A 26,966-nucleotide genomic window follows, 5' to 3' on the forward strand; every position below is an offset into this window, starting at 1 on the left:
AGGTCAGGGATCTTAAATGCTAAACTTGATCTCCTAGGCATACTTCATCTAGCCAGGAATGGGGAGCCACTGATTATTTCCTTGCTTAAAAGCAGTTTTCTTTAAAGCAGTCTCTTAATGAGATTAATAAAATAGTAGTGTTCAGGACAGGTTAGAAGAGCAAGGGAATTTGGCAGGAATTAGTCTAGGTCTTTGATACTGGTTTAATATTTTTTGTTTGTTTTTTGGTACTGGGATTGAACCCCAGGATACTTTACCACTGAGCCACATCCCCAGCCCCTTTTACTTTTTATTTTAAGATAGGGCTTCACTAAGTTGCTTAGGGCCTTGCTAAATTGCTGAGTCTGGTCTCAAACCTGTGATCCTCCTGCCTCAGCCACCTAAATCACTGGGATTACAGGTGTGCAGCACTGTGCCTTGTTCCTATTTTTTGAAAAATTGTGAGATATTATTAATAGAGGATATGTTTGCAATTAAAAAAACCCTACACTAAGTCTATACATTGATTACAAGATAAAGCTTGATTTTAGGTAATTTTCATGTAAAATCATGAAAAAAATAGGCATTCTCAAAATTAAATGACATAAAAAGACAAAGACCTGAACTAAGATGGTAGAAAGGGAAAGAAACAGCACAAAGAGCACATGCAGGAAACATTTTGATAACATTGAAAGATTAGATGTTAGAAATCAGACAAAGTAAAGATTGAAAGATGACTCTGATGATTCTGATGACTCAGATGATTTTGAGTTTGGATGAAAGTGACAAGTTAGTACCATTGAAAGAAATAGAGAAGTCAAGAAAAAAAACCCAACAGAACTACATTTTGCATATATGTATTGAGCACGAGGTGATATATGTAGCAGGAAATTGAAAGGATGGACCAAGACCTGGGAGGAAAGGCAGGCTGTTTGTTTCCAAGGAATTATCTACATGGAAGTCAAAATGGAAAGCTTAAAGAGTGAATCAAATTCTGAAAGATGGAATACATAGAGGACAAAGGGCAGAAGCATAATCCTAAGAGAGTTATAAGAAAGCAAAACAAATGAGTTGAGCCTGGCACTACCTGAGTGTGCCGCCACACCTGGCCAATGAGCAGTTATTTCAGGTCATAACTGTGTTGACACACTTTTTATATTAGAGTCAAAGTTAAAGGCAAACTATTTTTTTTAACACATTTCCAGTCCTTCTGGAATAGTTGTTCTAATTAAACTGTAAACTTCTATTAGTCAAGGATGACTGAGTACTCTCTGGCTTACATCATTTCTCTAGCAGCCAGATAATAAAATAATTTATCATCATAGTCCATAAAGAAAAATACATTTTAAAATTCCAATATAAGGAATATTTCACAAAAATAAACACAAAGTCACACTTATGTGAACCTCTCTTCTACAGTTGGGGAAGCTAGCATGGAGATGGCTTACTGTCATAGGTACTATAAAAATCTGATTGGCTGGCATGATAAACTGATTAGTAACTGGGGCTACAAAGAGTGATTAAATGGTCCTGAAACCTGAATTTCAAAAAGGCCTCTCTTCCAGTTATGGGTATCTTTTCCTTTATTTATTTATTTTTTTTGGTACTGGGAATTTAACCCAGGGACACTTAATCACTGAGCCACATCCCCAACTCTTTTTAATATTTAAAGACAGGGTCTCACTGAGTTGCTTAGGGCCTTGCTAAATTGCTGAGTCTGGCTTTGAACTCATGATCCTCCTGCCTCAGCCTCACAAATTGCTGGTATTACAGGTGTGTGTCACCATGCCCTTCCCAGTTATGAGTATCTTAATTGGCACATTTGTAAGCATGCTTTTTGCTTGGCATGATGGTGCACACCTATAATTCCAATGACTTGGAAGGCTGAGTTCAGGGCCAGCTTCAGCAACTTAGAGAGACCTTGTCTCAATATAAAAAATAAGGGGCTGGGGTTGTGGCCAAACGGGAGAATGCCTCGCACGTGCAAGACCCTGGGTTTGATCCTCAGCACCACATAAAAATAAATTAATTAAATAAAGGTATTGTGTCCAATTACAAATTAAAATATATATATATATATATATAAATATATATATATAATAAAATATATATATATATTTATAAAAAATAAAAAATATATATATATAAAATAAAAAGGGCTATGGATATAGCTCAGTGGTAGAGCATCCCTGGGTTCAATACCCAATACCAAACAAGAAGAAGAAGAAGAAAAAAAAAACAACCCTTACCTTTAAATCTCATGGTCTTGCAAACCTGAATTTGACTCATACAGTTTAGGATTTTACTGAATTATTTTCTGCCGATGTAATCTTTTTTTAAAAAATATATTTTTAGTTATTGATGGACCTTTATTTCATTTATTTATTTATACATGGTACTGAGAATTGAACCTAGTGCCTTACACATTAGGCAAATGTTCTACCACTGAGCCACAACCCCTGCCCTGTCAATATAATCTTAATCCTTAATTCTTAAATGCTTTTCTTAGGGAAAAAGAATTGCTTTCCTTATGTAGTATAGACATAAAACTCCTCAGTGCAATAGGAGCAATTCTTTGTTCTGGGAGGCTATCAACAATATGGCTAATGCAGTGATATCTGATTTGTGTGTTTTACCTCTAATACACTAGACACTCCGGCAATTAAAAGGGTTGTGGCTAATGTATAGAACAGGGGGAGGAGAACAGCTAAAGTAAAGACATTTATTAACATAAATACCTAGCTTAACATTGCTTAGTTTTTTTCCACCTCTTGGATGATTTCTTCATGCTCAGGGTAGGGATGGCAAATACATAGCACTGTCCCTACCATCCCTACCTCCCTTGCATTCCCCTAAAGAAACAACATGATAGACATCAAAGTACTCTTTCCCATTAAACTTTTACTCTGTCTCAGAATACCTCTTTTTAATTTTATTTTTTTATTCTCTTTTTCTGGAGATTGAATCCAGGGCCCTACCACTGAGTTACATCTCCAGCCCTTTTCATTTTTATTTTGAGAAGTCTCACTAAGTGTCCTAAGCTGGCCTTGAACTTGCACTTCTTCTACCTCAGCCTCCCAAAGAGCTGGGATTACAGGTGTGTGTCATCACACCCAGCTGAGTTCATACAATGAATTGGAGTTGGGGATCAAAATAATGGTTGGAGATTCTCCCTGGCTTACCATTTTGTGTCAGTATCTTCTGATTGCAAGGAATATGGCATCTTAAGAAAAAGAGAATTTATTTTAAGGATACAGATGGATTGAAATCAGAAAGCAGTTCAGGATCCAAGACAAGTTGGGTAATGGATTCTCTCCCCACAGCCCACCTGCTCCACCTCTTATAGCATATCTGTCTGTTTTTAATGTGCCCCCTTTCCTCTCACATCCAACTGGCCAAACTTGTGTTCCCTCTATCCAGATTCTTTAGAGAGCTAGCTTGACTTACTCAGGTAATTACCATGTGTCTGCTAGCTAATGACCTGCTTGGTGCCAGTGCTTTTCATGGATCATGGAGAGGCAGCTTTTGAGTAGGCAGCCCATGGACTCTGGTAATGTTTCTTTCTTTAGCTCAGTGGTGGTTTTCACTTCATGAAAATTCAAAATTCAACATCTGCTTAGATATTCATTGACATACCAATAAAAAATTTGTTTTAAAAAGGTTTGTGCCAAACTGATCTTATTTTCATTTTTTAGCAATTTTTTTTGAGTGGTGCTGGGATAGAACCCAGGGCCTCATGCTTTCTAGGCAAGCACTTATCTCTGAGCTAAACCCACAGCTCGTATTTTCCTTTTTGAAAGTGTTATTAAATCGGTAGAATGGGAGAATTCCATCAACACTTACATTTTGATTTTAAAGAAGATATCTTTAAAAAAATCTCTCAAGAGCCAGATGCTGTGGCACACACCTGTAATATCAGTGACTCTGAAGGCTGAGGCAGGAGGATCACAAATTCAAGGCTAGCTTTAGCAATTTAGCAAGACCTTATTTCAAAATTAAAAAAAATAAAAATAAAAAGGACTAGGGATACAGTTCAGTGGTAGGACAATCCTAGATTTAACTCCTAATTCAGAAAAAAACAAAACTCTTCAATATTGATGTGAGCAATTCGTAGTGATATAAACTGAATAGTGGAAGAGCTATGTGAATTTATTTTTTGTGTGTGTATGGTGCTGAGGATCTGGGGAATGAACCCAGGGCCTTGTACATGTAAGGCTAGTGCTCTACCACTGAGCTACATCCCAGGTTCTTGAATTCTAATTCATGGAACAATTTACCCAAAAAGTGATGATTAAGATTGACCAGAGGGGCTGGGTTTGTGGCTCAGTGGTACAGTATTTGCCTAATATATGCAAGGCACTAGGTTCAATCCTCAGCATCACATAAAAATGAGTAAATAAAGTTAAAAAAGATTGACCTGAGGATAGTCAGAACACACTCTAATTATATAGATAGGAAATACATGGTGGATGTCAAGTAAGTGGGATCAAGTCCTGGGCTGAGGTCATACAGCTATATGACCTCAGGCACCTTTGCCTTCTGTGCTTCAGGTGCCCTTATCTATAAAATGGGGGTGATGGAAAGTAGATCTTAGGGTTGTTGAATACTAAGTGAATATAGATAAAGTGTTTAGAAGAGTAGGTTACAAATACATAGGTGGACTTTACAAAGTGGCAGATTAATTTATAATAATTAAATCACTAAATAAAAGAGCAAAACAAGTCCTTGTTAGAAGAAAAGTTCCCAAAGTGGCCAGATGAGTACCTGTCAAGAATGCTGTAGAGAGCTGGACACGGTGGTGCATGCAGCTTGGGAGACTGAGGCAGGAGGATCAAGAGTTCAAAGCCAATGTCAGCAATTTAGCAAGGCCTTAAGCAACCTGTGAGACCCTGTCTCTGAATAAAATACAACAACAACAAAAAAAAGCCTGGGGATGTGGGTTAGTTGTTAAGTATACCTGGGTTCAATCCCCAGGTAGAAAGAAGGAAAGAGAGAGAGAGAGAGAGAGAGAGAGCGCAAGCGAGCAAGCTGTAGAGGTGCTAGGGATACAGCTCAGTAGTAGTGTACCTGATTAGCATGTTCAAGGTTCTGAGTTCAATTCCCCTCACCATGCACACACACACACACAAAAAAAAAAAAACTGTAGAAAGATCTCCTTTGATAAGAAGGGTAAATTAGATATTCTCATAAGAACTAAGATTCTTTGTTAGCCTAATTATATTCTGAGTGATTTAAATTATATTTCAGCTTATGGAATAACCTATAGAAAAATTTGATTTTTATTATACCACAAGGCCATAAGAACTTTTTTTTTTTTTTTTTTTTTAACTGGGATTGAACTCAGGAGCACTTTACCACTGAGCCACATCCACAACCCTTTTAATTTGTCTAATTTTGAGACAGGGTCTTGCTAAATTGCTTGGGGCCTTGCTAAATTGTTCAGACTGGCCTTGAACTTGTGATCCTCCTCCCTTGGTCTCCTGAATTGCTGTTATTCATAAGTACTTTTTGCAGATTGTAGAACCCTCAGACTAAAGTCAAATGACATCAAATCAAATGAACAAAACAAGCTGGGAAGAATTTTGATATATTAACTCACTTTTGAATAGCAAAGTAAAAGAGATCCAGAAATGTAACATTATTTACCCATAGAAAAAGTGACCTCAAAAAGGTGGGAAAAAATGCCTCCTAAGCCTCTTTGCTACAACTCATCTCAAGAGAATACAAGAGGCCAAGTACAGTAGCACACACCTGTAATCCTGGTGATTTAGAAGGCTGAGGTAAGAGGATTGAAAGTTCAAGGCTAAGCTCAGCAACTTAGGGAGGTCCTGTCTCAAAAATAAAAAGGGCTGGTGATGTGGGTCAGTGGTTAAGTGCCCATGGGTTCAATCCCTGGTGTGTGTGTGTGTGTGTATGTGTATACACACATACACACACACACACACACACACACACACATATATATATATATATATATATATATATAGAGAGAGAGAGAGAGAGAGAGAGAGAGAGAGAACATAAGAACTTGACATGGTGGTGCACGTCTGTAATTATAGTGACTGGGGAGATTGAGGCAGCAGGATCCAAAGTTGGAGGCCAGCCTCAGCCTCAGCAATTTAATAAGGTCGTGTCTCAAGATAAAAAACCAAAAAGGGCTGGGGACTGTAGGTCAGTTGTAAATCACCCCTGGGCTCAATCTCCAACACACATAGACAAAAAACACAGAATAAAATTCCAAAATGGGCATTTCACTTAAAGTTAGATGATTCCATCAACACAGAGCTATCCGACTCTATATGGATATATAAAATTCTAATATTGATCAGACACAAAACTTACAAGTGGCTGAATTTGTTGTTAAAAGTACATTTCCTAGACATAATCTTAAGTGTTAAGTACTTTGAAACATATTGCAGTGTAACATACATACAAAAAGGACACATATGTTAAGTGTACAATTTGAATTTTTACAAAATTCAACAGACTCATGCCACCAGCACTTAACTTTTTTTTTGGGGGGGCGGGGACTGGGGATTGAACTCAGGGTCACTTGACCACTGAGCTACATTCCCAGCCCTATTTTGTATTTTATTTAGAGACAGAGTCTCTCTGAGTTGCTTAGAGCCTCCACGTTGCTGAGGCTGGCTTTGAACTCGTGATCCTCCCATCTCAGCCTCCTGAGCCGCTGGGATTACAGGCTTGAGCCACCATGCCTGGATAGCACTTAAATTAAAAAAAAAAAAAAGCATTGTTTTTAAAGCTAACTCTTCTTAACTTTCAAAAAGAAAAAAGTAATGTGCTCTGGATATTTGGTAAAATGGTATGAAACTTTAAGAGCAAATGTCCCTCTTGAATGTCTTCCTTGACTTTAAGTACCACTTGCGGTAGAAAAAATAGCGCTCCCCAAAAGGTCTACATCCTACTCCCTGAACTTTATGTGTTACCTTACATAACAAGAGAGACTTTGCAGATGTTTTTAAGGATTTTGAGGTGGGAAAATTATCCTGGACTACTGGGTGGACCCAACATAATCAAGTGAAAGAGTGGAACAAAAGAGGGCAGAAGAATGTGAAAAGAAAAGTAGAGGTCAGAAAACCTATGAGCCAAGGAATGTGGGCAGCCTCTAAGAGCTGGAAAAGGCAAGGGAATAGATTCTGTCCTGCAGCCTCCAAAAGGCAGGTGATTGCACCGACACCTTGATTTTAATCCCTGAAATTCTTTCCTTGGAACTCCTAGTCTCCAAAATAAGGCAATTATTTTGTGTTGTTTTAAGATGCTAAGTTTATGGTAATATGTTACAGCTGCAATAGGAAACTAATACACCATTTGGAATATCTGGTGAGTCTATGTCCAGATTCATTTACCTTACTGCCTATTTAGTAGCTTCATACAGTTATCTCATAGACATCTCAATTGTATCTCATCCAAAATTAAAATTTTATTTTTTCCTTCCCAAAATTTACTTTTCCTTGGTCTTTCTCATCTTAATAATGGTACAATCACTTAGTTCAATGACAGAAACCTGGAAGCCATTCTTTCTTTTTTTTTTTTCAATTAGCAATAATCGCGCCTCGGATAAACCTCATTGGCTACGATACTGCCACTGCGCAAAGCTCTTTCTTTTTTTTTTAAGAAAAATTTTAAAGAAGGTGGATTCCTTCTATAATTTATTTTTATAAATTCCTTGGCTCATGGTGTTGAGGATCGAACCCAAGGCTTCATGATACTGAGCAAACACTCTACCAGGAGCCACATCCCCAGCCCTGGAAGTCATTCTTGATACCCTGCCCCCATCATCCCCTTATATCTAATCCATGATTAAGTTTTATCAATATTATTTCCAAAATAAATAATATATTCATCTACTTCAGTTATCTCACTGCTACCAATTCTTAACTCTCATCCAGTCCATTCTCCACCCCAGGAGTCCAAAATATTTAAAGAGAAATATTTAAAAGAGAAATCTGATGGCACTTCCTTGCATTAAAACCCCTTAATGTCTTCTGTACTGTTGGACTGATGTGACCTTTTAGTGGCTTCAAGCTAGCTTCAGGGAACAAATGGTTCATAGTATGCTGCAAATTAGACCTTCATCATTAATTGAAATACATCATGAACTGCAAAAGTATGATGGAGGGGCTGGGGCTATAGCTGAGTGGCAAAGCGCTTGCCTCGCACGTGTGAGGCACTGGGTTTGATCCTCAGCACCACATAAAAAAATAAAGATATTGTGTCCATATACAACTAATTTGTTTTTTAAAAGTATGATGGAATTTAAAATTAGCTTTGTACCAAGCAATCTCAGTGAGTTGTTAAATAGTTTCAGTTGTCGTAAATTCTTTAATGGTTGTAAAAAAGTTTTAATATTTTCTGTCAATTGGAGTTTCTATAGTGACTCAGAAATTTGAGTCAATTTAAAACACTAAATTCTTCATCAGGAGCCGGGCTAGCCTTTTCTCACTAGGTGTCTCTCAGGACAAAATAATGGCTCGGTGTGGGCCAGGTGAATAGGGGACGTCCCCAGGGCCTTGGAACTAGCTAGTTAGTTACCTGCAGTGAAGGCCAACGCTGATCAGACTGTAATAATCAGTTAGAATCATCACCTTGTCATGACTGACACTCCACCAGAGCCTTAGAGTACAAATGGCAAGGAGTGACGAGGCTTAACTCCAGGGACAGCTCTGGGACAGACAGGCTGCACTAGAGTATTGCTTTGGTGCTGGTCTATGAAATGATTAAGGGGGGAAAAAATCCCACCTTGGGTGCAAGGCCCTAGCAACTACTCCGCCGGAGGACTCGGGTTTCAGTGCGTGTGTCACCGGTGGAGAGAACGCCTCGAGGCGGGAACAGGTTGGCAGGCCAGCTCGGCCGCCTGCCAAGCACTGCCACGACGACGGAAAGTACCTAGCTCACCGGCAAGAGGCCTCCTGAAAGCGGCTGGGAAGGAGCCCGGGGCGGAAAGCAGCCAATCACGGGAGCCCTCGCAGGCGACGGAAGGCGTGTTCGCCGACTCGGCGATCAGGCAGTGGGAGCCAGGTCCTGAGTCGAGCGACGAGTCATCGACCGGCACGCCCGGGTAGTGGAAGCCCCGGGGGCCGGCTAGCGCCGGCCTGCTTTCCAACTCTAGGTTCAGCTCTCGCCGGAGAAGGGCGGCGGCGGCGCGGCGCCGGAGGGAACCTCTGACCCGCATCTGGTGAGAGCCGCGCCTCAGCCGGGACTCGGGAGAGCATCCTGCTAGACCCCAGGACCGTGTCTTCCCGCCCATTCCCCGAGGCCCCATCTACCCGGCCGGCCGCAGGCAGCTTTCTACCTCGGGCTCGCATCCCGATCCGGGTCTTGCCTTGTGCCCCGCTGCCCTACACAACAGGGTCCCCTTTGGCCCTCTTCAGGGCCCCTGCATGTGGCTGCTGGAATTGACGGGCTCAGTGTGAGCCAGGTGAATAGGGGCTGGAGGTGCAGAGAAAAGCCTTAGCTTGTCTCCATCCCCATGGGCAGTGCTGTCCAGCAAGGAAAGAGAGTGAACTTCCGTTACAAAGGCGAGCAAGAAAGGGTGGAGAGGTGCTTGACAGACAAGGTGTCCTGGGGTGTGTTAAGGCTCTTCTGAAAATGGTCTTGAAGGACCCGCCCAGCCCTGAGTCTGTCTTGAGTCGGGGCTTCCCTGGAAGTTTGGTAGCATTTATTACCCCCACCCCAACCCTGAACACACTTGTAAAATTGTTAGAACACAAGGAAGTATGTTTTGCTCCTCTGATAGGAGGGATGGGGTACAGCTTAGCAGTACGGTCAGTCCAGCTGTAGGAACTCAGGAAGGAGAAGCCAACCCAAATTATAGCTTGGGGATAGAGTTCTGAGTTTCAGACCACTTTCTGTAGCCCTTCTTATTGCTAAGAGTTTCATCCCCTCTGCACTGGAAGAAGGGTCACTTATTATGTTTTCTTCTAGAAAGATTTGCACTCACGGATAATTTTGGAATGAATAGACCCAAGGCAAACTCTGGGTGTGGGTCAGTATCCAGAGTGCTGGTGGATCATCCAGATCTGGGTTTGATTTTGGATGATGTCAGCTATGCAGTTAGTGATTGGGGGCAAGTAAATCATTTTCTCTGTGACTCAGTACTCCTGTTTGTAAGATGAAGTAATAAGAGGGCTGTGAGAATGAATTTAGCTAGTGCTTATAGAGCTGTTATCAAAGTGCTTGGCACTTTGTTTACTTTGTTGTTTACTGTTACTATCGTTTCCTTTGTTCACAAAGAACTCTTTCCACATTTGAGTGGGACGTTTTTAATTTTGTTGGAAAGAGTTAAACATCTTTTGACAATATGTATAATTGACAGTCTTGAGTTGAAAGTGGTTTTTAAGAATGGATTCTCAGAGATTGCCATTGAATTCAAGAGGAAGGCATACTATCTATCTATTCCTTCCTAAAGGGCTGGGATGTAACAGCTCAGTGGTAGAGTACCCCTGGGTTCAGTCTCCAGTACTACAAAAAAAAAAAAAAGCCAAAGAAAGATTTCTTTTATATGATTTTTTAAAAATAAACGAGCCTGGAAACTTAACTAGACTCTGTCTCAAAAATTTAAAAAGGGAATGGGGTGTAGTTCAGTGGTAGAATACTTGCCTAGCATATATGAGGCACTGGGTTCAATTCCCAGTACTGCCCCATACCCCCCAAAAGTTTATATACTGTATAGACAAAATTTACATGAAATAGTAAAGCTCTTTTACCCCCATTTTATTTTTCTTTTCCTCCCTTTTGAGAAAGGAGAACCACAATTTGAGGCTAGCCTTAGCAACTTAGGGATGCTTTGTCTCAAAAAAAAAAAAAATTAAGAAAGGGCTGGGGATGTGGCTTAAGCACTCCTGGGTTCTATTCCTGGTACCAAAAAAAAATATATGTTGTTCAATATTTCACAGTTTATTTACATGACTGGTTTACTCAGTTCAGGTAGAATAACTGTTAGGTAACTTGGTAAATACTTTGCACTGCCAGGTGGAAAGTTTACTGTTCTTGTAAAGTAAGTAGAAATTGACCAACTATGAATGATTTACTTTGCCTTACCTGGCAAATTTAATATCACCAAAAGTTTATTCAGCTCAAATTTATTAGTGGAAGAAAGACTATGTACAAGAACACTCAAGACAGCCATTGTGGAAGAATATTTTTGTATTTTTAATGATTAAATAGTGCTTAGGTCTTCTGAATACTCTTGGCAGAATGTTCATTATCTTACAAGTGCTATCTTTTGAGTGAAATTAGTTTTTAATGGGGATTGTTAATTCAGAAAGGGCCTAATGATGGGGCAATTTGCATCCCTAAAAAATGAAGTACCAATAATAGAGGGCTGCTGATAGGATTTCCAGTGAGTTTCAGAGGGCACCACCCCTTGTGTTGACACCCTTAGTCAAGTTCCCTGGATTGGTTACAAATTCTAAATATTGATGTACTTCCTGAAACCTAAGCATTGAGATCAGAGTCCATAAGGTGTAATTTTACATGATGCAGAGCAGTTTAAAAGGTTCCATAAAATCTCTTACTTCCTGCCCCAATTTTTACTTTTGAATGGAGGGTGTGATGGTTTGAGGGGGATAGGTAGGAAGACAAGTTGAACAATAGTATATTTGTGTATGGTAGGGCTATTGTGCTCATAGGGAGGTAAGCAACTAATAGCTGTTTGAGGAAGACCTGAGGCTTATGGGAAGCCTTTAGAGAAGAGGTGACACTCAGCCTGAGTTCTTCTTTCTTTTCTCTTTCTTTCTTTCTTTCTTTCTCTCTCTCTCTCTCTCTTTCTTTCTTTCTTTCTTTCTTTCTTTCTTTCTTTCGTACTGGGATTGAACCCAGGGGCGCTTCATCACTGAGCCACATCCCCAGCCCTTTTTTTATATTTTATTTAGAGACAGGGTCTTGCAGAGTTGCTTAGGGCCTCATTAAGTTGTTGAGACTGGCTTTGAACTCTTGATCCTCTTCCTCAGCCTCCCTAGCCACTGAGATTATAGGGTGTGCCAAATCCCCAGTAAAAACTAATTCCACCACATCTGGCCTGAGTTTTTCTTTTTTCTTTTTTTCCAGTATTGGGGATTGAACCCAGAGTTATTTTATCACTGAGCCTTTGTAAGGAAGGAAGGAAGGGAGGGAGGGAGGGAGGGAGGGAGGGAAGGAAGGAAAGGAAGGAAGGATAAAATATATATTTTTTCCGAGACAAGGTCTTGCTGAGTTCATAAGATTGGCCTTGAACTTGAAATCCTCCTGCTGCAACCTCCCAAGTCACTAGGATTACAGATGTGCACCACTGTGCCTGGTTCAGGCTAAGTTTTGAAAGATGAGTAGGAGTCCAAACAAGAGGGAAGGCAAGTTTTAGGTAGAGGTATTTGTACCTAAAAAGGCACAGAGATCCATTAGTTGAACTGTAGGCAGTTTGGTGTGGCTGGTGCTTTAGCACAGAGTAAGGATAATTGTGTGTAGTGGAAAAATGGCCTAAAAAGATGGGTTAGATTTGGATCAGCAATTTGTATTTTGTCCCATAGCAATCTACCCTGGTTAGCTTAATATCTGATTTATAAACTAAAGGCCCAAGGTGAGGAATTGAACTATGGGAAGTCCTGGTGGGGAAGAAGAGAAGGAGATTTGGAAGATATTTAGGAGGTGAATTGACAGAGCTTAGGAGGTAATGGAACAGAAAGTGACGATGTGAGGAACAGAGAGGATAGGGACATCAAGACATTTGATAAATCATATGCATGCTGAGAGAACAATTAAGAAGGAACGGGCTTAGGAAAGAAAATGAATTCAGATTGGGACATTGACTTACATTTGTTTTGTTTTGTTGTGGTACTGAGGATTGAACCCAGGACCTCACATGTGGTAGGCAGGTTTTCTACCATTGAGCTATTAGCTCCAGCCTGGGATATTGACTTTAATATGCCTATGGGATGTATAGCTGGAGACACCTGGTAGCATGTGAGATTGGCAGTTTTGTAGGTACTGGTGTGTAGGGATTAATGATGTATTAAAGATAAGGTTTTTATATTACTTATCTTTCTCTTCCCCAGCACTAATCACAGTCCTTATATTTAAGATGGTGTATAGTATGAGGCTGAGTAGATTATGTACCTTGGAAGATGTGATCTTGAATCTTGAGTAATTTCCCCTCTTAAGACTTGTGTTTCCCTTTCTATAAAGTGAGGGAGTTAAACTATCAACGGTTCTCTACCAAAGTTTTCCAACAGTGTGGCATATTGGGTTCAGTTGTGAGTTATGGCAAGTAATTCTTAATTAATAATAATTAAAGAGCTGACACCTCCTTTTAAATGAAAGTTGAGTTATGTCACTCTTAATTGCATTCCAGAGTGTTTTATTGACTATGAGAGAAAGGGTTTGAGTTAGAGTTAGTCTGCTGAAATTTTATAACTGGTAATTATGGTACGAGTGTCACACAGCAGTGGGTTGGAAAAAATAGATTAAGAATCACTACACTAAGTGGTAGGATGTAATACTGAAAAGATCTATTTTATATCTATGAATTATTCTGATAACAAACAATTTTTATTTTTGAAACTTCAGGAACTCTATTTTAAGAAACTCTCCAAACAAAAAAAACAAGTCATGGAGAAGAATGGGAATAACCGAAAGCTTCGGGTTTGTGTTGCTACTTGCAACCGTGCTGATTATTCTAAACTTGCCCCGATCATGTTTGGCATTAAAACAGAGCCTGAGTTCTTTGAACTTGATGTGGTGGTACTTGGCTCTCACCTGATAGATGACTATGGGTAAGCTCAAAGTGTTTTCTTATTCTTCATTGTAAGGGTATATGCCAGAGAGTTAGGATATTTTGTAGCCATATGGATCTAGCTTCAAATCTCAGTTCTATCACTTAGTTTTTATGTAGACTTTGAGAAGATGCTTAGTATCTTTGAAATTCAGTTTCTTCAATTGTGAAACAGAGTGAAAACCTATGTTGTAATTTATTGTAACAGAGAATGATTTAAATCATCCATCACAATGATGTTGCTTATTAGATATTTGATAAACAATCACTATAAATAATATTACTATTTATTATTATATTCAGGAGAAATGCCACTTGTAAATATATATTATGTGACTATAATAATATGATTCCATATAATCTATTTTGTAAGGTCTTTTTTTTTGGGGGGGGGGGTGCTTTTTGGATTGAACCCAGGGCCTAATGAATGCTGGGCACACACACTACCATTGAGCTACATCCCCAACCTGTGTTTTGAGTTCTAATGGCAGTTCTTCAAAACTGGTTTATAGAAAATACATTCACCAAGTGAATGTATTTTCCTTTCCCTTTCCTTTCTTCAACAGCAAATTAAGTAGTATATACAGAACAATATTTTTTAAAAATCTAATTGATTTGAGGTAAAGTAGAATGTTATAATATTATGACCATTGATATTTATTTTAGTGGCATTAGATTTGTAGTGAACATGGGATATATTTGCAAAATGAAGATTGAGTAGTCTTTGAGGGAGTAGAATATATAAACCAGAAATAAACATTCATTTAACTATATGTAATAAAGTGGCATTTAGTGCACCCTTGTGGCATGAAAATGTTCATGCAGTCTTCAAAGATGGTCAAAATGCATTATTATATATGAAAGTAGATTGTGTGTTAAAGTAAAAGTGTCCTTTTCTGAGACTCTTTAAAAATAAGACAACACTAGCAAAATAAACAAATAGGAAACCTGCCTTCAAAAACTAATTTAGCAGTTTGTTCTAAGAAAATATTTAAAGAGTAGAGAAGAAACTTATGGTTAGCTCAGGGATCCATAAATTTCTAAAAAATATGAAATGAATTCTGTCAACATAAGAAAATCTACTTGGGTGAATAGGACAAGATAGAAGAGAAATTTTAGCTAGAGCTAGAAATCAAAGTCTGAGTGGGTTCTTTTGCCTCTATAGTGAAAGTTTTTGTGGTGCTGGGGATTGAACCCAGGGTCTTATGCATGCAAGGCAAGCATTTTACCAACTGAGCTATATCTCCAGCCCTATAGTGAAGTTTTGACAGGAAGACTGATGGAAGAGAGGCTCATAGGAAAACTATAGTTGGGTTTCTTTTTTTTTAATTTTTTAATTTTTGGTACTAAGTATTGAATTCAGGGGCACTTAACCAGTAAGCCACATCCCCAGCCCCTTTTAGTATTTTATTTAGAGACAGGGTCTCGCTAAATTGCTGAGGCTGGGTTTGAACTGGTGGTCCTCTTGCTTCAGCCTCCTGAGCTTCTGGGATGTAGTAGGGTTTTGTTTTTTGTTTTTTTTTTTTATCTCCTACCATATCAATTAAGGTGGAAAGGTAGTATTTGTCTGGTAAGACTATTAAAAAGGAAGTTTTACTAGTACTTAATAAAAATTTAAGTTTATAATAACTTTTTTTTTTGGTGGGGGGCACCAGGTATTGAAACCAGAGGTGTTTGGCAACTGAGCTACATCCCCAGCCCTGTTTTCTATTATTTTAAGACAGGGTCTCTCTAAGTTGCCAAGGCTGGCCTTAAATTTGCAATCCTTCTGCCTCAGCCTCCCAAGTCACTGGGATTATAGGTGTGTGGCACTATGCCCTGCTAAAAAGTTAAAGTACCTTCTAATTCAAGAAATTTGTTGCCTCTTAGGAGAGGAATTGGGTGACTGGGAGACAAAAGTGAAAGATTTTTCACTATATAACCTTTTGTACCTTTTGAACCAAGTGAATGTATTTTCCTTTCCCTTTCCTTTCCATGTTGCCCAAGCTGCCCTGGGAAAGCAATCTTCCTGTCTAAGCCTCTTGAGTAGCTGGGACTATGGTTGTATGCCACCCTGCCTGGCTTGTACTATTTATTTTAAGAAGACATTAAAAAAACAGGATAGGGGCTGGGGATGTGGCTCAAGCGGTAGCGCGCTCGCCTGGCACGCGTGCGGCCCGGGTTCAATCCTCAGCACCACATACAAACAAACATGTGTCCGCCGAAAATGAAAAAATAAATATTAAAAAAAATTCTCTCTCTCTCTCTTTAAAAATAAAATAAAATAACAGGATAAATAAGCTACCTTCTATTTCAACTACAGACTATCCCAGATGTATGATCTTTTGACTTATAATTTTTTGACCTTATGATGGTTGAGTTTGAAGCAGTAGGCATCAGTAGAGACTGTACTTCAAATTTTGAATTTTGATCTTTTCCAGAGGTAGTGATATGCAGTATGATACTCTGAAAATTTCAGAATGCTTGGCAGCAAGAGCAAGCCCAGGCTCCCATTTAGCCTTGAGATCAAGAGAATAAACCATTGATATTCTGTAGTGTACTGGGTTTCTAAGCTGTGATGTTTGCTAGAGTAGGTCTATTAAGTGAATTTTCTTTTGGTACTGTGAACCCAAGGGCACTTTACCACTGAGCACATCTCCAGCCCTTTTGTATTTATTTTGAGACAGGGTCTTGCTAAGTTGCTTAGGGCCTTGCTAAATTGATGATGCTGGTCTGGAACTCATGATCCTCCTGCCTCAGCCTCCCAAGTTGCTGGAATTACAAGTATGTGCCATCATGCCTGGCTTTAAGTGCATTTTCAACTTGTGATATTTTCAATTTACAATGGGGTTATCCGGGTTAAATCTCATTGTAAACTAAGGTGCATCTGTACTTGGGACATTTTTAAAATATCAGCATTTTGGGGCTGGGATTGTGGCTCAGGGGTAGAATGTTTGCCTAGCATGTGTGAGGCACTGGGTTTGATTCTCGGCACTGCATATAAATAAATAAATCAATAATAAATTAAAGGTCCATCAGCAACTTAAAAAAAATCAGCATTTTTATGCCCTGAAGAAGTGGGTGTAAAAGGAGAGCAAATGAGTAACAATAGAATGCTCAGAAATTCATTTGTTCATTCAACAATTTTTTATTATACATCCAGGATGTGCCAAATGGCTAATGAGACAATATCCCTGTTCTCAAAGAACTTCCATTCTGGTGGGGGAGATGAATGAGATATAAATAATTAATAAAAATGAAATAACAAAATAATAGAGGAGATAAAATAAGAAAGGAAAACTTGTAATAAAAAAATTTATGGTCTTAAGTGCTTTTATTACTGGCGGAAAATTAAGAGTAAATGGATAAATATCCAACTCAAATGTTAAAATACCTATTTAAGAAAAAGAAGTTCTAGTAATGGCAGAGAAGCTTATATCTGACTAACTCTCCTACAGCTTACTCTTAACTCTGGGAAAATATTTAAAAGTATTTGAAGGCACTGGAGAGCAATCAGCAGCAGGTAGAAACTACAGGAGATAGAATGCCTAAAAGAAGGGATCTGTACTATAGTAGGTGAGATACATGTTTCAATAACTTTTCTCCTGAGCATATTTCCCAAGCCACAGGGTGTAGGTGGCTAGAACTCGAGTAGAAAGCCTCGGTTATTTAGGCTGAGATACTAGAAAATGGAACTTTTCTTGAGGGAATGATTCTAGAAATGAAAGACCACAAGGGAGAAGCCCCAGAATCTGTGCATACATTCTTTACAAATTCTTGTTTGACCACTGAACTGCACAAATATGGAAAATTTATTGCTTTAAAAACTTATATTAAAATAGAAGTTTAGAGTCAATGATCTGTGTTTCTACTTTAGTAAACAAGAAAAAAGATGAGAAAATTAAACCCAAAATAGAAGGAAACAAAGAATGGAAATCAGTGAAATATAAAAATAAACAATAGAGAAATTTAAAAGAACAAAAAGTTAATTCTTTAAAAATATTAAAAAGTTGACTTCTAGCAATACATGAGGGAAAAGAAAGAAAATAGAAATTTATCAGTATAGAATAAAAATATCATCACAAACATTAAGAAGAAGAAAAGGGGACTATTATACCAATAAACTGAACAATTTAGATGAAATGGACAAATTCCTTGAAAAACCACTGCTTACCAAAACCCCTACTTAAAGAAATAGAAAAATCTGAGGCTGGGTTGTGGCTCAGCGGTAGAGAGCTCACCTAGCATGTGCAAGGCCCTGAGTTCGATCCTCAGCACCACATAAAAATAAATAAATAAAGATATTGTGTCCAATTACAACTAAAAAAATAAATATTTTTTAAAAAAGAAAAATCTCAATAGCACAATATCTATTATAGAAATTGAATTCATTATCAAATATTTTCCATAAAAAATTTCCCAGAAAGATGGCTTCATTTATTAAACCTATCAAACATTTAAGAGAGAAATAACACCTTAAAGAAATATAAAAGCAGGGAGCCTTCCTAACTTATGTTATAAGGTCAGATAATACTGACGTCAAAACCTGACAAAGACATAATAAAATTCAGTCTAGTATTCCTCAGGAATATAAACATAAAAATATAAACAAAATAGCAGATCACATCCAGCACATCAGATAACTGTGTATAAAAACCAGATAATATATTAAGACCAAGTGGGCTTATCTTAAGAATTCAAGACCAACTTAATATTTGAAAAACATTGTAACTGACACATTAATAGAATAAAGGGGAAAAAAACCTATATGATCATTTCAGTAGATGTCAAGAAAGCATTTGATGCTGGGCGGTGGCATGCACTTGTAATCCCAGTGACTCCGGAGTCTGAGACAAGAGGATCACAAGTTCAAAGCCAGCCTCAGCAAAAAGTAAGGCGCTAAGCAACTCAGTGAGACTGTCTCTTAAATAAAATACAAAATAGGGCTGGGGATGTGGCTTTGAAAGAGTACCCCTGAGTTCAATCCCCTGTACCCTCTCCCCGCCGAAAGAAAGCATTTGACAAAATTAAATAACAACCAGTTATGATAAAAACTCTTGGAACCTTGGAATAGAAGGGAAACTTCAATCTGATAAAAGCTGTCTGTGAAAAACTGACAGCTAACAAAATTTGTGCTTTCTAAGATTGGGAACAAGGTAAGTATTTTCACTGTTCTCACTTCTCTTCAACTTATATTGGATATGAAACCGCCAGTGTGATAAATAAGAAGTAAAAACAAAGGGATAATGACTGTCATTATTTGCACATATGATTGCTTGTGGAAAATCCAAAGGAGTCTACAAAATGATAACTACATCTGTATGATGTATGTAAGGAATCCTTAGGCTGGGCTCAGTGGCACTTACCTGTAATCTCAGCAACTCAGGAGGCTAAGGCAGGAAAATCTCAAGTTTGAGGCCAGTCTCACCAGTTGCTGGTGAGATCCTCAGGAATTTAGCAAGACCCTATCTCAAAATAAAAAATAAAAAGGCCTGGGGATGGAGCTCAGTGGTAGAGTACTCCTGGGTCTGATTCCTATCCCCTGCCTAAAAAATAAAAAATAGAATCCTTAATTATCTCACAAAATATGAAATGGATTAGGTAGATTATGAAATTATAAAATTATATGTACAATGTATTCTCAGCCATGTTAAAATATTTGCATAAAATGGCTAGAAAGATTATATTTGTTGTTGCTGAGTAGTAGGTTTGTGGATAAAAATTTCTGTTTCCTAATTTTAAAATATAAATGTGTGTTCTATATTTAGAAAAAAAAGTCATATCTTTGACAATTTAGTCATAACTGGGAATTTTTAAGAAATTGAGAGTTGCTGTTATTAAAGCATGAAGCAGTCTGGAAACTGCATTTCATAGCCACTTTAATTCTATAAAGTTACATTTTCATTCCAAGCAGAATTATTAATGGTACCATTCAAGGAGAATTCAGAAGATAATTCCCATCACTCAGAAATTTATAGTGCAGTGACATGTCAGACATTCCGATCCCCCCCCCCTGCCCTATTTTTTGGTAGAAATAATGAGCTTCATTTTTATAAGTAATATTTTTCCTATTAAAGTACATACTTTAGGGCTGGAGTTGTGGTTCAGAGGTAGAGCGCTCGTCTAGCATGAGTGAGGCACTGGGTTCGATCCTCAGGACCACATAAAACTAAAATAAAGGTATTGTATTCACCTACAACTAAAAAATAAATATTAAAAAAGTAAATTTGGGGGCTGGGGATGTGGCTTAAGCGGTAGCGTGCTCGCCTGGCATGCGTGCGGCCCGGGTTCGATCCTCAGCACCACATACAAACAAAGATGTTGTGTCCGCTGAAAACTAAAAAATAAATATTGAAATTCTCTCTCTCAAAAAAAAAAGTAAATTTTTACATATTTCTTTTTAAAAATTGATAGGTAAGTCCTGATCACTGGTAATAAAAAAAAAAAAAAATCTGCCTCAGATGTTTCTCCCCCCAGGTATTGACTTGTAGGGTCACAAGTGAGCCTTCCACGGTGCGGCATGTGGGTTTTTTGTTTTTTGTTTTTTTTTTTAATCAGCGATTGAACCCAGGGGCACTTAACCACTGAGCCACATCTCCAACTCTTTGTATATTTTATCTTGCCACAGGGTCTTGCTAAATTGCTGAGGCTGGCTTTGAACTTGTGATCCTTCTGCCTCAGCCTCCCAAACTGCTAGGATTGTAGGCAAGAAGCACCACCACACTCGGCGGCTGCATGTTTTTATCTCAATCTGGGTGGTGGCCACAGGGGTGTTCATGTAACAAAACTGATCAGGCTTTAAGTACATTTGTGGAATTTACTCTTAATTTTGTGTATAAGTTATACTTCAATTTATTTATTTATTTTTAAAATAAGTAAAAATGTGAACATGTTTCTCCCATCAGGGTTAGTGTTAGATTGTTTTTCTTGTATATTAAGAACATGGTGTCACATCTTTTTTTCTCTCCTGCTTTAGAAACACTTATCGCATGATCGAGCAAGACGACTTTGACATTAACACCAGGCTACATACGATCGTTAGGGGGGAAGATGAAGCAGCCATGGTGGAGTCAGTAGGCCTGGCCCTTGTGAAGCTACCAGATGTCCTTAATCGCTTGAAGCCTGATATCATGATTGTTCATGGCGACCGGTTTGATGCCTTGGCTCTGGCTACATCTGCTGCCTTGATGAACATCCGAATCCTTCACATTGAAGGAGGGGAAGTTAGTGGAACTATTGATGACTCTATCAGACATGCCATAACAAAACTGGCTCATTATCATGTGTGTTGCACCCGAAGTGCAGAGCAACATCTGATATCCATGTGTGAGGACCATGATCGCATCCTTCTGGCAGGCTGCCCTTCCTATGACAAACTTCTCTCAGCCAAGAACAAAGACTATATGAGCATTATTCGGATGTGGTTAGGTAAGTATGGCAGCCTTTATTTAGCCTAATGGCTGTTTTTTTTTGTCAGGAAGCATTGGGTATGTTTCAGTTCTTTTGGTAACTCATGGTTAAACTATTTCATTAGCAATCAGAAAGCTAAGGCTTTAGTTCACAGATCTTGCCCTATGGTCTGACTTTACCTTTGAGATTCACCTTTTCTGTAAAATAGGCTTATTGGATTGAGCTTTTTAAAAAATATATGCTGTATTTATACAATGAAATGCTTTTATTTGTTATATATAATGTGGGTGAATATTTAGTTACCAGGACAATTTCTACTATATCAAAAAGAGGAAAAATCAAACTACAAAACTACATGTGAATATGATGCCATTTTTAGAAAAGTTATAAAAATGGAAAGGCTAGGAAGTATGTACACCAGGTCATTTCTAGTGTGGGATTATGGATGTTTTTATTTTTGTTTTCTGCATTTTGTAGTACAACGAAAAAAATTGTTATTTTTACTTTTAATGCTTTTCTAACAGTATTATTGGAATACTCAGGTGAGATAATAAATGTTCAAAGCAGATAGCAAACCAGAAGTACTTATTAATATAAGGGATTTTGATGATGATTATTAAAAAGCAAAAGTCATAGTTATAACATCAGAGTTTGTTATCTTTGTAAAACAAAGCCTTAAAGTGTTAAATTTTCAATTATCAGTAATCTGGCTTCCTGGAAATTACCTTTTCTAATCAGAGGTAAAGAAAACAAACCTAAGAACAGAATATTAATTAGTTAATTTATAGTGAGAATGCCATGTAAGAATCAGGACTAATCATTTATTTTGGATCTTCCTTTTTCTAAAAGTAAATCTACTGAATAATGAAATAATGAATAGGTAATTGATTTGATGATTATGTAATCAAAGAAATTTGGTGTATTTTTTATCCAGATCACATTAGATTGGGAATGGAATTGGACTTTCTCACTAGATAAATTATCCCTTCTATATATTTCTTATCCTTGGACAGATTTATAGCTATCAAAGAACCTGCCTAGATAATGGGGATAGAACAAACATCTGTCTCTTCACTCTCCTTTTCATATGCTTCTAAATGAACCCTCTTGCACTCTGTTCTAATCATACTTTGAGCTCTCTATATTCTGGGAAACCTTGTGTTACTGAAAAATTCTAGAGTAGAAAATAACCACTAGAAAGCAGAATGCAGCAAGAATTGCACTTATAAGATTTAAAGTCTTATTTGGGACCATTTAAGTAGTTCTTTATGAAAAGAAAGATGACAAAATAGCATTTATCAGGATACGGTCATGGAAATGAAGTAATTTTTCTCTAATGGGTGCTGTTGAACCTTGCAATCCTAGCTAAAGGGGTATGTCATAAATATATATAGCACCTTAACCTATAAGTCAACTTTGACAAAGTTATGTATTTGTTTTACTAATATCTTAAGTGATAATGGTTATAGATCCAGCTTGAAACTAGTCATAGCTTTGTTTATTAAACTAGTGAAAAAGAAAATACAGGACAAAGAGCCGGAGTTATCCACCCTTTGTAATGACACATTTTATAAAGCGTGCACCTGCTTTTTGACAAGCAACTTTATTTATTTATTTTTATGTGGTGCTGAGGATTGAACCCAGTGCCTCCCACGTGTTAGGAAAGTGCTCTATCACTGAGCCACAACCCCAGCCCCTTAACAAGCAACTTTTTATGTTATTACTCTGCTTATAGGAAAATAAGGTTGGGTAGACAACTTATGCTGTGTGTAACCAGACCAATAGTATATGTAACAATCCTAATAAAAACATTAGCAAAGGGCTTGGGAGTGTAGCTCAATGGTGGAGTTTATATTTAGCATGCTTGAGGCCCTAGGTTTGATTCCTGGGTCCAATTAAAAAAAGAGAGAGAGAGAAGGAAAGAAAATTAGTACAGTTAAATAGACATTAAATTCCTAGTAACAAGGGCTGGGGTTGTAGCTTAGTTGTAAAGTGCTTGACTGGCATGTGCAAGGTCCTGGGTTTGATCCCCAGTACCAAAAAAAGAAAAAAATGTCCTAGTAACAAAAGACACATCATGGTAAGTACAGGACTTACAATGCAAAACAAAATCATAGTACCTTAATAGAAAAAGTAGGAAGGGCTAAGGCTGCTGAATTCAGACACAAATGGTTGCAGGTTGAGACACTGGTGCCAGCTTTGCACAAGATGTATCACTGCCAGGAATAAATAGCTCTGGCTCAGTGTCTTGTTTTCTTTCTCACAGGTTTAAAAAAAGACATCTAGTTTTTGCTGTTTTGCCAATCTTTCAAAAGAAACTGCTTAAGTGGCTCTATATAAAACCTTAAAACGCAAAATGCAGTCTCACTGCACCTGTGTTATACAGTTATTTTCTGTGCACTACAAATGTTTCTTACACTTAAAGTAGAAGATAAATGAGAAGGATATTGTATTTCACTTCATAATTACTGCAGATTTTATGCCAAGTTTTTTTTTTTTTTTTTGCAAACAATGGGATGGAGTCATTATGTGAAGTGTTTTCTTTTAAAAAAAATTGTGCCAGTATTACTTAGAAAACATTTATTATGGGATGGGGATGTGGCTTAGTGATAAAATGCTTGCCTGACATCCCCAAGACACACACACACACACACAAATTAGTTTATTACTAAACTGCCTCTGGTGCAAGATTAGGAGGCAAAGAATACTTATGAATATATGTTAATGTGGCAACGATTATATGGTGAAATATGATATACTGGGTGTGGTGGCACATGCTTATAATCCAAGTTACTAAGGAGGCTAAAGAAGCAGGAAGATCCCAAGTTCTAGGCCAGCCTGGGCAACTTACACCCGGTCTCAAAATAAAATAAAAGGGCTGGGGATGTAGCTCAATTTTTGCCTAACATGTGCAAAGCCCTGGGTTCAATCCCCAGTACTGCCCTGTACCCACTCCCCACACAAATAGAAAAGTGGAAAGCTCTTTGGAGGCAGACTGCCAGCATTTTTCTTCTTGATCTTCTGCTTGGTCCTTGGTGGTAAATTGTAGCAATAAATTGTGTAAAACAATCCTGCACTGGACTACAGAAGCACCCTAACCTTCTCGCTTTCAAAGAAAATTTGCCCCCCAAAGCCCAAGGATCAGAGACTTGCCCTCTGTGTTTTCTTTTTTTAAAATATCTTTATTTATTTATTTTTATGTGGTGCTGAGGATTGAACCCAGGGCCCCACACGTGCGAGGCAGATGCTTTACCATTGAACTGCAGCTCCAGCCCCCACCTCTGTGTTTTCAAGACAGAGTATATGGGCAAACAACCAACATGAAAAATGAGGGGTGAAGGGCCCTTGTGATGGGACTGTGTTCCTCCATAGCTGTTGCCTATTTCCATTAGTGTTCTTTGAATTTTGCCATGAAGAATCATGTATATATAACTCAATTACTACATTAAAGGCTAACATGTTCTCTCTATTTATTGGGCATGGATGAGTTAATTCACATTATGGAAACATGCCTTATACTGGTACAGATTAATCCTGTGGTTGGATTGCAGAAATATGTAGTATTTCCATATTCCTTATGGTGAACACACTTCTTTTATTGCCACTCCTTTTCCCATGTTTTTAATGTTTTACAGCAAGCACCCTGTGACACTGACATTAAGCATCTTTGAAATTGTTTTGAGACTTGTGTTAACTGTAATGTAAGCTGTAAGAGGCTGTTTTCAGTATGATTTTTTTTTTTTTTTTTTTGAGACCAAGTCTCCCTGTGATACTCAGGCTGGTCTTGGACTTCTAGGCTTGAGAAATCCTCCTGCTTCAGCCTCATGAGTAGCTTGGACTATAGGTGTACACTACACCCAGCTTTCCTCTGATCTTTTAAATGTTGTGTTTATAAAGTTTCCAGTAGATTCTTTTAGGCCTTTAGTATTTTTTCTTACTAAAATAAATAATAATAATAACCATTATACTTCTTCCTCCTCAGAATTTAGAAGCTAATATAGGACCAATAAGTTCTCAAAATAAAAATTTGGAGCTAATATAGTATTTTAAATCAAATACTACTAAAGATTCTAACAGTAAAAATTCTCTTTTATCATTAAATCATAAAAATAAGTTAGTGGAGCTCATTTTCAGTTTTATGGGATAATACAGGCCCTATGATAAACGTTGTGTGTTGTATGGCATGGCACTATCAACCTAAGCCTTTTACATTTTAAATGCTTGCTGAGGAAAGCCTTGGTATCCCACACTAATGATGAATGAAGCCTTTCCAGCCCTTTCAGCAGAGTTAGAACACTTGTTGAATCTGGTGGGTGATGGTTTGGGGAGCACCTATGCATTGTCAAATATTCTTAATGATCATTCAACTTCTGAGTACCCCGATTTACAACATACTATTATTAATTAGCAATGCTGATTATTGATTAGAAACATTAGTTAGAAATTGGGAATGTTCACATTTTTTAGGGCTTTGGAATATTTTGGATTTTACAACAGTGAATTTCTAGTTCCTGCTATTTACACATATATTTTATATTTGTGGTAGCAAGAATCTGTAAAATGTTAAGTTTGATGGTTCCTTGTTGCTATTTAGTTCTTATCATTGATCCGAATATGGATGACCTGCTTAGAATGTGACAAACAGTTTTGATCTTAGAATTTTTAAAAGCAGACTTCAAGGTCTTACTTTTTAGAATTTGCTGCTTCTCTTAAGTTGCTTAACTAATGAAGCAATGTGGTTTGATTTTCTTTAAACAGGTGATGATGTAAAGTGTAAGGATTACATTGTTGCACTACAGCACCCTGTGACCACTGACATTAAGCATTCCATTAAAATGTTTGAATTAACATTGGATGCACTTATCTCATTTAACAAGCGGACCCTAGTACTGTTTCCAAATATTGATGCAGGTAATTAAACTTGAAAATGAAATCATGTCACCTACATTTTCAAATTTTGTTTCTGTTACCTCTTCTCTTGAATGTCTTCCTACTCACCCATGTTATCATTGAAGGCCATCTAGGCTGAAATGTATTTCACTTTTCAGAGAATTACCTATTTTGTTATAGATCAGAGTTGTGATTTTTTTAATCAAGTCTGGTAGAAATTTAATAAGAAAGAAGTAAATTCTTTTTTTTTTTTTAAAGAGAATTTTAACATTTATTTTAGTTTTCGGCGGACACAACATCTTTTTTGGTATGTGGTGCTGAGGATCGAACCCGGGACGCACGCATGCCAGGCGAGCGCGCTACCGCTTGAGCCACATCCCCAGCCCCAAGAAGTAAATTCTTAAGAAAAAAATCTAATGTCCACCTTACTCTCATGGTTAGTTTCTTTCCTCTAGTTTCAACCAATGAGAAATTCTTATAATTGATAGTCTCTTATAGACTTGAGGCATAAATATTAGAAAAGGAAAGTAATGATTCCACTGACTGTAGTAAAATTTCTATTATTACTCTTTCTTGTGTTCTTTCTTACCTATTTTGGTATACCTTAAAGTAATTTTGAGCTTAAGCAGTTTAGATCTGGAATTCTTAACCAGTTGATGCTTAAGCCTGCCCTCGGTAATCACCTGATGATGGATGGTACTGTGAACTTTTAGTGCTAGTGAGGCAAGTTAGCTGGGCATATGAGATATAAAGGAGAAGTACCCCAGCAGACCCCTACACTGACGGAATTTTCAAATACTTGCTATTGTTAGCTGACAATACTCAAATTGCTTTGCTTTTATGCTTTTTTTTTTTTTTTTGGTAAAGGAAGCAGGACCCAGCCAGGCATAGTGGCACATGCCTGTAATCCCAGCAAAGCAACTTGGGAGGCTGAGGCAGGAAG

The 26,966-nt window shown here is 37.8% G+C and overlaps 1 protein-coding gene and 1 pseudogene across 3 annotated transcripts in view; one reads left to right on the plus strand and one right to left on the minus strand.

Moving 5' to 3' along the window:
* Positions 1-26,966, plus strand: part of Gne (glucosamine (UDP-N-acetyl)-2-epimerase/N-acetylmannosamine kinase) — a 63,184-nt gene that overhangs the window by 4,588 nt on the left and 31,630 nt on the right. For 2 of the 3 annotated variants that reach the window (XM_046457382.2, XM_046457381.2), the window contains exons 2-4: positions 13,540-13,745; positions 20,700-21,151; positions 25,892-26,044. In XM_046457382.2, coding sequence (XP_046313338.2) covers positions 13,582-13,745; positions 20,700-21,151; positions 25,892-26,044 — 769 coding nt within the window. In that variant the 5' untranslated portion in view covers positions 13,540-13,581. Of the gene's footprint in view, positions 1-9,016; positions 9,176-13,539; positions 13,746-20,699; positions 21,152-25,891; positions 26,045-26,966 lie in introns of those variants that run through there. The other variant, XM_046457384.2, reaches the window with a different exon arrangement.
* LOC124101468 (U4 spliceosomal RNA) lies at positions 7,423-7,597 on the minus strand (annotated as a pseudogene).

Source organism: Marmota monax, unplaced genomic scaffold (genome assembly GCF_021218885.2).
Source record: "Marmota monax isolate L192 unplaced genomic scaffold, Marmota_monax_Labrador192_F-V1.1 WCK01_AAM20220418_F8-fsc00069, whole genome shotgun sequence".
In the NCBI taxonomy this organism is placed as follows: Eukaryota; Metazoa; Chordata; class Mammalia; order Rodentia; family Sciuridae; genus Marmota; species Marmota monax.